Source organism: Micrasema longulum, unplaced genomic scaffold (assembly GCF_059751315.1).
Source record: "Micrasema longulum isolate JH-2025_06_02 unplaced genomic scaffold, ASM5975131v1 h1tg001433l, whole genome shotgun sequence".
Lineage (NCBI taxonomy): Eukaryota > Metazoa > Arthropoda > Insecta > Trichoptera > Brachycentridae > Micrasema > Micrasema longulum.
In genome coordinates, this window is record NW_028278619.1 from 245,772 (window position 1) to 259,535 (window position 13,764).

Consider the following 13,764-nt stretch of genomic DNA (forward strand, 5'->3'; position numbering starts at 1 on the left):
AAGGTTACATCATTTTGCAAAAACTTTAGAGATGGGACAAATTGATCAATGTAAATTGACCGAATAAAAAAATTATTATTATTTGATGTTGTTCGTGAAAAAAATATAAATGTATTATTTTTGGTGAATAACTGTCTTAAGCACACTATAATAGGCTTGTTTTTGCTTTTTTATATCAATTTTTGGAAACAGAGTTTCATGTTTGCATGAATAAACTGATAAAATCGATTTGATGGGTACATAGTGATCAGTAATTTCATCACTATTGACATGAGTTTGGCAGCTGTCATTTTAATCAAGCTAAATTTTAAGGACGATAGTGACGAGAGAACCCTTTTAATACCCTTTCGTCGCTCTAATTTTCTTGACACTTCTTTCATAGTAGTAGCTGCTCGATTCTGGAATAATACCTACTAATTTTAGAGACCTTTATTGACATTTAAATCAAGATTGAAATGTCACTATCTAAATGTTTGAATTGTTCCTTTCTCCTTCTTCTTTCCTTCCTATCACCTCTCCTCTCCTCTCTTCATAGTATGGTGTAAAATGTTTGGATAAAATTATATTATTCTGTATAATAACCTAGAATATGTCCATGTATTTGTATTTTTTTCCATGTATTTGTAATTATATTATTCTTTATAATAACCTAGAATATGTTCATGTATTTGTATTTGTAATTGACTTTGAAAGTATTGCCAATCTGAATGTTGTTTGGAATTAACCACTTTTTTGGATATTTGTCACGCACTAATTTAATTGAGCGGCCTCCGTGGTGTAGTGGTTAAGACATTTGGCTCACACATGGAAGGTTCTAAGTTCGATTCCTGGTGAGAACACAAAATTGAAATGTGATTTTTCTTAAGGCTGGGTGTACCGTGCTGTAATTCACCACTGTAATTGGGCCTCACGGCCTGTTGTGGTGCCAAAAAAAAATTGGTCTTGTAGAAAAGTCCTGGGATTAAATATAACAGTTTAAATTTTTAAAAAATTTAAAAAAAGGAATTCTCTCTATATTTTTATGTATATGGCAATGTGTTGATCATCACTGTATGACTTTCGTATTCTGAAATACCATTCTTGACATAACAAGATTCCAGCAAGTTTTGTCAAAACTTGTCTCTTCAAATTTGACATAACAATATTCCAGCGACTTTTGATAAAAACTTGTCGCGTCAAATTTTCCTTTTCAACCTTCCATCAATCTTAAATCAAGTTTGTACCAAGTTTCACTGCTATCTGGGAAGTGTTAAATAAATATGTTAACATGTTAATTTGTCCTGATTGATGTTAGCCATACGCCCTAATCTCTTCATTGATGCAGAAAATCTTTTAGGGTAGACCTTGCAAGGGCACAAATACACTATATTAAATATCACAATGGTATTTTAAATATGCATATGGCGGTGTTCCACATTAAAAGGTGCATTTTTCACATCGTAATTGGACAAAGAAATAGTAGGGAAACTCGCGGCCGTACCAGACTGTCGGATACATACGATATTATTATGCAAATACGCCCCGACCACTGCCATTATGCATTAACAAATAATAGCTCCAAATTAAGTTGTTTGTCCGAAGTGTTGACAGTTTAACCCGTTCGATATTGCTTGCATATTCACAAAACGAAATTATTAATTTTGATCACGCTCCTGTCGGATTCCTTAAATGCCTTACGAAAAATCAAATCCCCTCCATCCACTTATCCTGAGGACGAGCTCTGCGTGGAAGCTCGATTTCTTCTTTCTTTATCAGAGGCGTCCAATAAGAGTATTGTTATGTCCTGGATCCCTAGCCGTTGTGGTATTCCCGGGAATGAAAAAGTGGATGCGTTAGCAAAGGAGGCCTGGAATCTGAAAAGAAAAAAATCGAAGCTTTCGAAATGTGGTGTTGACGGCGAATGCTGTGGATTCCGTGGACAGCCAGATGTACGAATGCATCTATACTCCAGGAACTGGACATAGGGCGAAGGCTTACATCCATGTGCAGGAAAAGAATCCTACAGTTCTTTGGACATATTTCCAAGGGGAAATCTGATGGTTTGAAGGAACCTATTCTCCTGGGAAGTGGCGAAGGTACCAAATCGCGTGGACGTCAACCGACAAGATGGAGCGGCACAGTAACTGAGTTATCAGAATCATCACTGACGAATGCCTATAGAAGAGCACAAGACCGTTCCAGATGGAGGGAGACTGTCCACAGACGAGCCATGCCTGGAGTCAGGCGTGATCACCATCCTCAGACATGAAGCACGGAGTGAAGAGAGCGTAAAGCGTAAAATAAATAAATAAACAATAAAATAATACATTTCGTAATTGTCACTTTTTAAGCACAGTGATAATTCTGAAGATTGCCACGAACAAACAGGCGAGCGTATTGAACGGGTTAAATTAATATGAAATTTATGCAGGAAAATAAATATTATACATCGGACCTGTGGTCGATCGCACAAAAGTTAATCATATATTTACAACATCTATAAATTATGGGAAACCTCCGCGCATTGTTGTCAAACCATAAATCAGATTTATATCTAAGAAATTGTTCATATCTTACACATAAAAAATACATGTAATTTAAGAGGATATGTGCCGTGCGCCGTGCCAGACAATTTTGATGAATTTTGATGTCACTCTTTAGCATATGCCTCCTCGATACTGTGCGAAAAAGGCGACTGCACGTCGAACTAATTATTTTACCTATTTTTATTCTTAGAGGTGCGTGTCAGTGCTATTCAAGCTTCTGACGTCACTGCGACCTGTGAAGATCTATTGTGACGGGTCCCGTGAATAGTTCTCGCCCTCCAAGCCCAGTAGCTCAATCACAAACAACTATCGACGTGCTTAAAAACATGCTAAGCATTTGAGCGATCACAATGAACAATAATAAACATGCTTAAGTTATCGCAGTCATAAGTCAACGCGTGTGTAATCTCTAAGTCAACGCTCGTGTCGGTTTGTTTTTTGTTTTCCTCGTTAATAAATACAGTTCCCTGGCGAAAAATCGGTGTTTACTATAAAAAATAATACAATATATTGCATTTGCAAAAAGAAAGAAGTATCTAATACAAAAAAGTGAAAAATAAATTACTATTACTACGGCGACTGCTTTTCTTGACATTTGGCTTGCCAACCGCTGCACAGGGGAGTATTACCAGTCAAAAAGTGCGCGAAATTATTTATTGAGGCTTTGTGGCATAATATGTTTTGAAAATAAATAAATAAATTGTTTAATATTCATTATCTTAACTAAACACAAATATAAAATACTTTCAAAGGTTAATTATGTACTCGGGTTCCATAATTTAAGTAAACAAAAAATAGGTAATTTTGAAGTTTAATTTTCGTATTTATTTCAAAAGCACAATTAATTATAATAATTTGTATGAGCATACAAGATACCTAACTAAAATATTAATTAGAAATTTGACTTAAAATCAATTTTTTAAAAAAACAGAATCTGCTGAATTTTCAGTTTCAGAATCTTCTTCTCCACTATCTTCATCTGCTGATTCGGGCAAGAGTAAATTTATTTTGCCGTAGAAAAGCAAGGGTTCTACAAAACTAATGCTTTTTTTGTCATTAACAGTTGTTTGGAGTCTTGTAGAGACTAGTGAGCTTTGAAAAAATTAGCGTCACTGTATGTATTATTCTGGAATTTTCGTTTGAACTGTTGTTGTTTGGATCTGTCACAACCCTATTTCGTAAGCAATTCAAGTTCTTTTAGTTCTTTTACAGGGAGCGCTTTAAAAACCTCTTATATTTATTTGATTATTGATTGTATGTGATGATTATACCTTGAATGATTTCTGGTCAAATCAGCATCTACAAATATTCCTAAAGCTTCAGATGGGGTGAGTTTGTGTGCAAATTTTTGGTTTGCGGAGTAAATATTTTTTTATACTTGGATGCCCGTATTGGAGTAGCTGTGATGTCTTTAAACAGTTTTGAAACCTCACTGTGCCCGGCAGATTCTTAACTTATAATGGTTGTATAGCTCAATTTATCAGTTGAAACATTTTCCTTCAAATTTTTCGGTTTTCGTCGCTTTCTACTTTCGCATAAATTTCCGAGAAATCTTTTGTGGTTCGGCCAAATTTAAATAATTTATTGGTAGGCAATGAAACACAATTCGAAAGCCATTTCTGTTTTTTTTTTAGTAAACTGTCTTTTTTATAAATTACAGCTGCCTACTTTTTTTGTAAAATTGTATCTAACATTTTTTTAATGAACGCCTCAGAATCAAAAGATTTTCACTAAGACATTTTGTATGTTTTTTTTCTTTATACTTCATATTTTCATAATGTCAAACATGTAATTTTATGTCATTTTTTTAATGTTTTCTATTCTTTCGTCTGTCTCTGTCAACAAAAGAAGAATAATAATGTCACAAAAATTTTAATTTCTTTGATAGACCTTTTTATTTTTAGTTTTTTTTTTTTAAAAGCGGAAACATGCGGAAGTTTTTTTTACTAATCCAGTACAAGAAAGAACTATATTTATCTCTGGTAAGGGTTTGGTTGCCCAGCACAGCCCAGCAAATAAACATATTCACCAGTTTTCAAAAAAAATACTGACTATTTTTCGGTTTTTTACTACCATAATATATAATATAACTGTACTATAAAAAAACAAAAAAATATATTTAAAGAAAATATGCACCTTTAGCCTTTTTTTCCATTAGAAAAAAATAGTGATACAACAAAAACTAAACGAAAGACAATATGTTACGTAACGCTCTAAATAACAAATAAAAACTGACGGCGTGTACGATCGCCACAACACTCGGGTTACAACTAACGTGGCATGCAGAGATGGTAAGAGAGAGGGTTGTAGGGGACGATTCCATGCCATGATTTTAGTTGACTTCGTGACCAAATGGTGATTTTTTGTAATTAACGATTTTAATATTTTTTACTTTCGCCCGCTTTTCGCCTGGAAATACTCCTATGTGCGCTGGCTAAAATGCAATAAATAGCATGATAAAAAATAAATAAAAATAGCAGTTTTGGAATATTTGTATTCGTTATATCTTTAATCTTCGCAAATTTGACCACATAACCGAGTATCGCACGCAACTACACTGGCTCAGTATCAGGTATAGAAGAAACATTCACATTCTATCACTTCTTCACAATATTTTTAATAATCCCACTTCGCCTGTTTATTTGAGAGAGCTCATTCAACCTCTTTCACAACACAGACTATCTCTTCGTTCTAGTAACGAGAGAACCCTTTTAATACCCTGACATCGCTCTAATTTTCTTGCCTCCTCTTTCACAGTAGTAGCCGCTCGATTGTGGAATAATCTACCCACTAATGTTAGAGACGCCCCTTCTTTATTTACATTTAAGACAAGATTGAAATGTCACTATCTAAATATTTAAATTGTTCCTTTATCCTTCTTCTTTCCTTCCCATTCCCTCTCCTCTCTTCATAGTATAGTGTTAATTTTTTTTTATATATGTGTTTATTTTTGTTAATTTTTGCTTTCATTTTTTGTATAAAATTGTAAGATTCAATAAGTCCATCTATTTATAATTTTCTCAAACTGAACAGTTTGGGTAGGTAGGAAGAAATTGCCTTAAGGCAATATGCCCGCCCTTATATAAGCTTCTAAGGGAATTTAGTGATATAAATTTACTTTCGTCCTTAATGTACCAAATTTACCGAAATCAAACGGAAATATATTTTTTAAATGTTGATCATAGATTAGACTTTTTGGGCAAAATATCCATCCAGAGCAAAATTTAACGGTTTCGCGGTATAAAAAGTTTTGATGAACAGAATGACTGGCTTGTTATTTTCAGCGTGTATTTGAATTGAAACCTCCATCAGATTTTTAAATCTTATTTGATAAATTTTTGGCAAAAAAACTAATTTATGGGCCAGTTTCAACAAAACATCCGGTTACCTCGTTTAAAACCATGTTTTTGTGGCTTCCTTAATTTTCTTTTAGATTTTCTACTTTGTTTAAGCAGCAGGTACTTGCATTTTCTCAGGGTTGGCTGATGTATTCTTTTTCTGCAATTTGGTTTTTGTCTTGGATAATGTTTTTTCAAAGTAGTATGTAGCGACAACCCTAAAAAAACTTACTTGCCTCGTTTCAATACAAACTCCGCAACAACTAAAGTTTTGACACTTTTTATAGTTATACAAAAACAGACCTTCAAGTTTAACTTCAAATTTCAAGTGATCAACCGAAACTGGAGGTAAACTGAATACTTAGTTTTGCCATGGAACTATCAAAATACACTTACCAAATGTAATTCTAATGATACCAGTAATTTTTCTTACTTTAATACATGATATTGTTAAGGATTTCGGCAGTGGGAAAAATTGTCCTGCTTGGGCAAAATTGACATGTTTGACGGACCAAAATATTTCAATTTTGGTGACCATTTCTAACGAGTTATAAATAACTCACTATTAGAAAATAGAAATCAAGTTGGGGTAGTGGGGTTCGAACCTCGGACCTCTGATCCGTGAGTCCGCAACACTAGCCACGGGACCAAAACCTGATTCAAATAATATAGTAAAACTTAACAAAAGAGATTTTGATAATAATTTTATCAAATCATTATTTAAACATAATACAACAGAGATAAAGAACCTTTAGAGAAGGTAATATAGAAGTCTAGGCATCCACAGGGCTTATGACCTGTCATTGACTGGTTTAAGTGGCCACTTTACACACTGTGTAACATTCACCATTCTGCCTATATCTGAACATCTATATTTCGTTGATTATCCATCTGTTGACGTTTGTGAAGTTAAAGAGCTGAAAACTTTATTGTTGCAGGTGAGATTCATATAATTGAATTATTTCACCTGCATACATTATTTAAATTTAGGTAAAAATCCCGCTAAAAGAAATCGACTGGTGATTAGTCGGTCTCGTGGTCTACTGATTATTGCGTTTGCCAGGCATTCAATAATTTTAAAAAATATATATCGATTCACCGTATTGTATTTTATTATACCATGTAGATTTTTGCCGTGGTGTGAAATAGGCCAATCATGCTATATCACGTAGGGGGCTTGTGGTTTGCATGTGCACAGCGGTCCAGTCTCTGTGAATGTGATGCTTTACATCATAAAAAAAGCCTCATCCTCGAGGGACCACTAGTTAAACCTGAGGATGTTAAATAACTCGCCCCCTACCTAATTGCCCGATACTTTACAGATCTGGGCTTGGAGGGGGAGAACTATTCACCTGTCACAACAGATCTTCACAGGTCGCAGTGACGTCAGGAGCTTGCATAGCACTGATCCCCACATTAAAGAATAAAAATATTTACTTATTTATTAACGAACATTGTCCATTTACACAATTTTAGGGTTTAAATATTCCATTAAAAGAATTGTTAAAAACGTTTAAAAAAGAAAAGAAGCATTGACAAACATAAGAGACACCAAAACAAGATCGGGAATATTTATTAAGTGCTTGTTTAAATCGCTGTAAACTTAAGCCAAAAAGTCCAGATCTTGTTTTGAGTTAACAATAAGAGAAAGACGGGTCATTGGAGAATTAAGGCCATGGTTTATTCTATGCTGTTCGATGAACAGTACTTCATTGTTTCTCAACCTACGAGTCGGAATATTGAATTTTACTTGTCCCAGTAATGATGCAACATCGATTATACCATTTAGTATACCGAACATATATATGGAATCAATACTAGTTCTACGTTTTGTAGACTAAAAAAAATTAACATTGACTATATCAGCATAAGACTAATTATCTCTCTCTAGTCCAAGCATCCACGCTACTTTTCAAAGCAAGCGATGTTGGACTAATTCAATGTGATTTATGCGATTGACATAGAATGGAGACCAGACCACGGAGGCATATTCTAGAAAAGGGCAATCAGTTGAGCAATAAAGCGTTTTGATTGTACGGACATTAGAAAAATCAGAGGATATTCTGATAATGAAGCCAAGTAATTTCAGTGATTTATTTACTACATTATCTATATGCTCGTTGTATGTCAGTTTAAAGTCCAAAATGACTCCTAAATCTCTGATGGACTTAACTACATCAATTTTTGAGTTTTCTATTAGGTACTCAAAGGAAATCGGTTGTTTGGTTTTATGAAATGACATTATTCTGCATTTTTTAATATTCCGTTCTAATTTATTGACTTTACACCATTGGTTAAAAGAGAAAGAAGAAAACAGTCTTGTTAAGGTTGAATTAAGAATAAGAAATCACATGATATTTTTGATAATAAACCTGAATAGGTTTCTAAATAAACAATCAATAAATAAAACACAGTATTCTTATATATTATATTACATTTAATAATTATTTAAACTGGCTTTTTTCTATTTTTTCTATTTGTAATTTGAGAAGGTGCATCTGCATCCTACTCTCCTCCTTCAAGAAGTCCATCTTCATCTTGTGTATCTCTCTCCGCTGTTCCAGCTGCAATTTCTGTAGTTCTATGACCAGGGCGTTTTCCTTTTTCTTCATAATGTGTTCCTTCCGCAGATACTTCTCCTGAAGTTGGACCAGCTTTATTTTCGCCACAGCGAGCTTGTTCCACAGCTCGTTGATGCGCTTCCTTTGTATAGTCCTAGAGTTCGTGCCCAGTCTCGAGTACCCTAGAAACACAGAAAGATACTTAGATAACAACATTTTTAAGAAAACACGTTTTATACAAAATTTATATTTGAAGCGCTAACTTTGTAGTTATTCATTACATAAGGAATTTCTGTGGTTTTTAATAATTATTTTTTTTATTTAATAATGGATATGTCTGTTTTATGTTTTATCTAAACAACCCAAAAAAAATTTCGCCGCTGAGATTTCTTAAAGATTATTAGTTTTTAAATTACTTCGCCTGTAACTTCACAAGTTCAGATCGGTGAGTTTTCTTGACATTTAAAAGGAGAACCTTTATATAGAGAGAATAGTTATATAAAATTAACTTTTTAAAATATAAACCTTGTATATCCTCTGATCATAACTCCCTTTTTAAAAAAAAAAAAAAAAAACTGCAAAGGCTTAACTTTTAAAAAATACATTATTTTATTTCATTTTACAATACGCCCAGGGGCATTTACAAAAAATATACAGGTAAGTACAAACATAGTAAGTAAAAATTTAAAAAATAAACAACGCCTTTTGGTATACATGTAGAAACAATAAAAAGCATACTGCCATGCAAAATAAAAAGTGAAACTTTACATAGTAAAAAAGAAAAAAAAATATATGGAAATAAGAAAAGTAATTGAATTAAAAAGAAAATTGTAAATAACTTGTAAAGAATTTAAACAAAAAAATAAATACATTTACATATACATATACTTATAAGTATAAAAAAAAATGGTATTAACAAATTATTGTCAAAAACAAATAATAAAAATTAGTTTACAGTAAGTATTATGTTATACATATCAAAGGATGGGGAATGTGGAATTAGATAATGAGTTTGGAAGGAGAGAGAGAAACCAAGGAAAGAAAAGGGATAAAAATTTATATTTTAAAAAACAAAAAAATACAAGGAGTTCAGGATTCTGAGGATATATAGCAATGTTTCGGGCGTTTCTTGAAAGTGGCTAGAGAAGGTGCATTTTTTATATGAAGAGGTAGCTCATTTCAAAGTCTAGCAGCTTGAACGGAAAAGGAATAGCTGAAAATGATCTGCTATGTCGAGGAATGGAAAGTGTTCTCTCCTGAGAAGAGTGAAGCGAAAGACCATGATCAGAAAGGATCTTCTTCCGCATTCTTCCGAGGCACCTATTCTCAAAACTCAATAATTTGCTGTTTTGGGCCCTAGCCTGGTGCCATGGTTCGCATCCATAGAGAACCGGTGCTACGCAGGCATTGTATATGCGACTGTAAGTTTTCGCCGAGTGAACATCAAATCTCTAGACAGCTTTCATACTATTGAATGCGGTGCCTGCTAATCCTAGCCGAAATCCCAGCTCTTTTTTAAAGCTGCCATTTTCCATTACATACTACTCTTACTCAAATGAAAGACATAACCCCTACAATACATCACATACAAATAATATAATCACTAGATCCTCAACACAACGACAACTTAAACAAATACAAACTAATACCACTTTCGGACAAAGGGATTTTGAGTATTATTCAATTAAAATTCACCTACTTTCACTATCTATTAAAACAATTAGTAACGAGAAAATGTTTAAAAAGGCTATAAAAAAATGGTTAGTGAAGCTGGTAGAAGTAAAATGGATTGTCTCATTCGCCCAAACCAATATTAAATCAACTGCTTCATAAGTGTATAGCTTGTTAGGTTTTTGTTATTTTCATTGTGTGTTTTGTGATATAAATAATATAGATGTACATAAATACCTAGTTTTTAAAACTGTCTGAATATTTTGTTAATTATCTCGGTTTATTAATTAAGTCTTCTTTGTTTATTCTCAAATGTAAAAACATTTTAAAAAAGTATATTGTTAAGTGTCCTCGGCACGGGTAACCCCAGTGAGGTCACATTATTTTTATTATTAATTATAGTTTGTAAGAGAAAAATATGAATAAATAAATACACTTACAGGTATTTCAATTTCATCATACATAATTGTAATTAATTTAAAATTCAACTTACTTGGAGGTGTTTGCATTTTGAAAAAATTATCTTGAACTAATGAAGTTGTTTAAACTTAATTTAATTTCCTTATTGATAGCTGTATCTGAAACCAAAATAACATTGTTAAACTCTCTAGGGTTTCAAAAACAGTACATGTCATCAAACATTGAGACACTCTCAAAATATTGTCGATTTAACACACACGTTGAGATAACGCCCCGTTGTGGATGCTGAAGGCTTTCGGGGGGACGATAGAAGGCCCAGGGGGTCGTCGTCTAGGGGGGCGTACATTCATTGCTGATTTAAAAAAAGGCAAAAAATTATGTATTCCGGATACTGAGCCTTCAGAATAATGTGTCAGATTTATATTTGATCCGTTTACAAATATTCAATTTTAATTTTAATAAAATTAACAGCAGTTTTGATAGCTTATTTTCTATGGAAGAAAAGTCCATTTCATTGTGAGCACCGCCATGTAAAATGAAAACATCATATTTAATTCACTCACTCAAAGGCAATTCTTATATTGTCCACCCCCTGCGACATAAATAGGCGAATGACTAATTAAATACAAAAAATCCCGTTAGGTGTTCAAAGTAATTGAACCTAGGTTACAGTCATGGGTTATCATTTCTAGGAACAATTAATAGCTACATACAAACCTGGAAAGCCCTAAATTTCTTCAGTTATATACCTGATTTGAACTGAAAAACTACTCTTACTCAAATGAAAGACATAACCCCCACAATACATCACATACAAATAATATAATCACTAGATCCTCAACACATAGACAACTTAAACAAATACAAACTAATACCACTTTCGGACAAAGAGATTTTGAGTATAATTCAATTAAAATCTATAACCTACTTCCACTATCTATTAAAACAATTAGTAATGAGAAAATGTTTAAAAAGGCTGTAAAAAATGGATAGTGGAGCTGGTAGAAGTAAAATGGATTGTCTCATTCGCCCATACCAATGCTGATTCAACTGCTCCACAACTGTATAGCTTATGTTAGGTTTTTGTTATTTTCAATGTGTGTTTTGTAATATAAGTAATATAGATGTACATAAATACCTTGTTTTTAAAACTGTCTGAATATTTGTTAATTATGTTTGTTTTTTAAGTTAGTCTTCTTTGTTTATTCTCAAATGTAATTTCAAAAAACTATATTGTTAAGTGTCCTCGGCACGGGAAACCCCAGTGAGGTCACATTATTTTTATTATTAATTATAGTTTGTAAGTGAAAAATATGAATAAATAAATAAATATATATAAACCGTTTCTTTTTGTTTCATTTCTCTTCAGTATATATCAATATGTATTATATAAATCTTTATAATAAATAAAATAAAATAAATAACTAAAAAGAGATTTATAAGTCCTTTTTTAAAAAATTCCCTTTCTCTTCAGTGTGTTTTTGGAGCCCACCATTTTTTTTAAATTCAGTAAACAAAGAGTTAAAACGGTTTTGGGTGTGGATGGAATGCTTTAACTGTTTAATTTAATTTATTTATAAGTATTTTTACCCCCAGAGGCCATTTACTCAAATATAAATTATATAAACATAATTACAGCATGAAAACACAACGAAATTGATTGCAGTTCTAAATTTACATAGAACAAGTAAGGTTTATATACAATACAAGTATGGGATTGCCTTTGTGTGAGTGAATTATGTATTATGTTTACATTTTACATGGCGGTGCTCACAAAGAAATTGACTTTTCTTCCATAGAAAATGGGCTATCAAAACTGCTGTTAATTTTATTAAAATTAAAATTAAATATTTGTAAACGAACCAAATATAAATCTGACACATTATTCTGAAGGCTTAACTAGTACCTTTTTGTTTTGATGCCAGCGGAATATCGATTATATTCCCATCAACAAAACTCGATTAAAGCCAGTCTCAATTTGTTAATTTAATTGAATGTCTGCCCTGTGTCCGTTGCGCAATATTATTTGTTTTACACACCTTTAATGAAGCATCAAATAAAGGCAGCCATGACAATTAGTACGATATTTTCACCTTCTGAATCGCGATTTCACATAAATAAAAAACAATTAAATCAAACCCGCTGTCAGTGACAGATACAGATTCAGTGCTGCCAACTGCAAGCTGATCACAGATTTGTACACGAGAAATCTTGGTGTTCCAACCTAGCGTACCTACTTAGAATCCTTAAAATAATCAGTATCGAAGAAATGTTGATGCTCTAACCAATATCTACTAGAACCGAACACCGACTAGATTAGGTATTGCTCAAACAGACGCTTAATTTCAAAAATTACAAAGCCCGTATAGTGATAATTGAGGACCTTGTATGAAAAGGGGAAGCAGATCCTGTTTGCATAAACTTTGGGAAATTCTAAAAAACTTTTTTCATCTTTATCAATTATAAACAATATTTATGGATGCATATATTTTTAAGTATAGTTTTAAGATTTATTATAGCTTATTTCGACGGCTTAGTCAGCAAACAAGACTACTTCAGTAAACCAAAGTATGAAGGAGCTACATAAAACTCTATTTTGTACCTTAAGTACACCTACATGTTTTTTATTGTTGTTTTATCATATTCTTACGTTCAATACCATAATGAATGTCAACATTTTTATTTTGTTGAATGATTTATTAGAAGCAATAAAATCTACTAGCGCAATTAAATCAGTTTGACTCAAAAAAAATGTTGTTTTTTTTTGCAGGTTAAGCCGTTGATTTAAAACTTTGGGATAGGTTTTTATTTTGGAGCTGCCAGATTTAATAACAATTTTTTTTAAATCTCCACCGTTTTATACACAATAAAACACACAAACTAATACTCGTAGAATTATTTTTTATTTAAAAAATAATAAAATGTTTACATTATATTCATTGTTTGTGGCAAAAAGGGGCAATTATGGATCTGTTTCTATATTGCACCGCAATACAATATACATGCTGCAGATACAAATTTTGCAATAGCTCGCTTGTTTTTCAACGGAATTGACTCTCTTGTGTATCAAACGAAAGCGTATTTTAATTTCCAAATAGTAGGTAGAAAAAATATATCTGCCTCCTCTTCATGCAAGGTCCTTGATTTAGAACCAGTCAACGACAGGTCATAAGCCCTGTAATAAATTCCTAGACTTAATCTCTTTTCAAAGGTTTTCTTCATCTTTGTTAAGATCCGTGCATTATAATA

General features: G+C 32.6%; 1 protein-coding gene across 6 annotated transcripts; it reads right to left on the reverse strand.

Annotated features, from left to right (window-relative positions):
- Nucleotides 1-8,279: 8,279 nt before the first annotated feature.
- LOC148275390 (uncharacterized) lies at nucleotides 8,280-12,713 on the reverse strand. Of its 6 annotated transcripts, none has more exons than XM_088235758.1 (3): nucleotides 12,555-12,713; nucleotides 10,589-10,673; nucleotides 8,280-8,606 (listed from the first exon to the last, which is right to left on the reverse strand). In XM_088235758.1, exons 2-3 carry the CDS (start codon nucleotides 10,602-10,604, stop codon nucleotides 8,308-8,310), a joined length of 315 nt encoding a protein of 104 aa, XP_088091884.1. In that variant the 5' UTR covers nucleotides 10,605-10,673; nucleotides 12,555-12,713; the 3' UTR covers nucleotides 8,280-8,307. The 6 variants fall into 6 exon arrangements, with proteins under 6 accessions (XP_088091884.1, XP_088091886.1, XP_088091885.1 ...); XM_088235760.1 differs by having other exon boundaries at nucleotides 10,589-10,667; nucleotides 12,555-12,695; XM_088235759.1 differs by having other exon boundaries at nucleotides 12,422-12,678.
- Nucleotides 12,714-13,764: the final 1,051 nt, after the last annotated feature.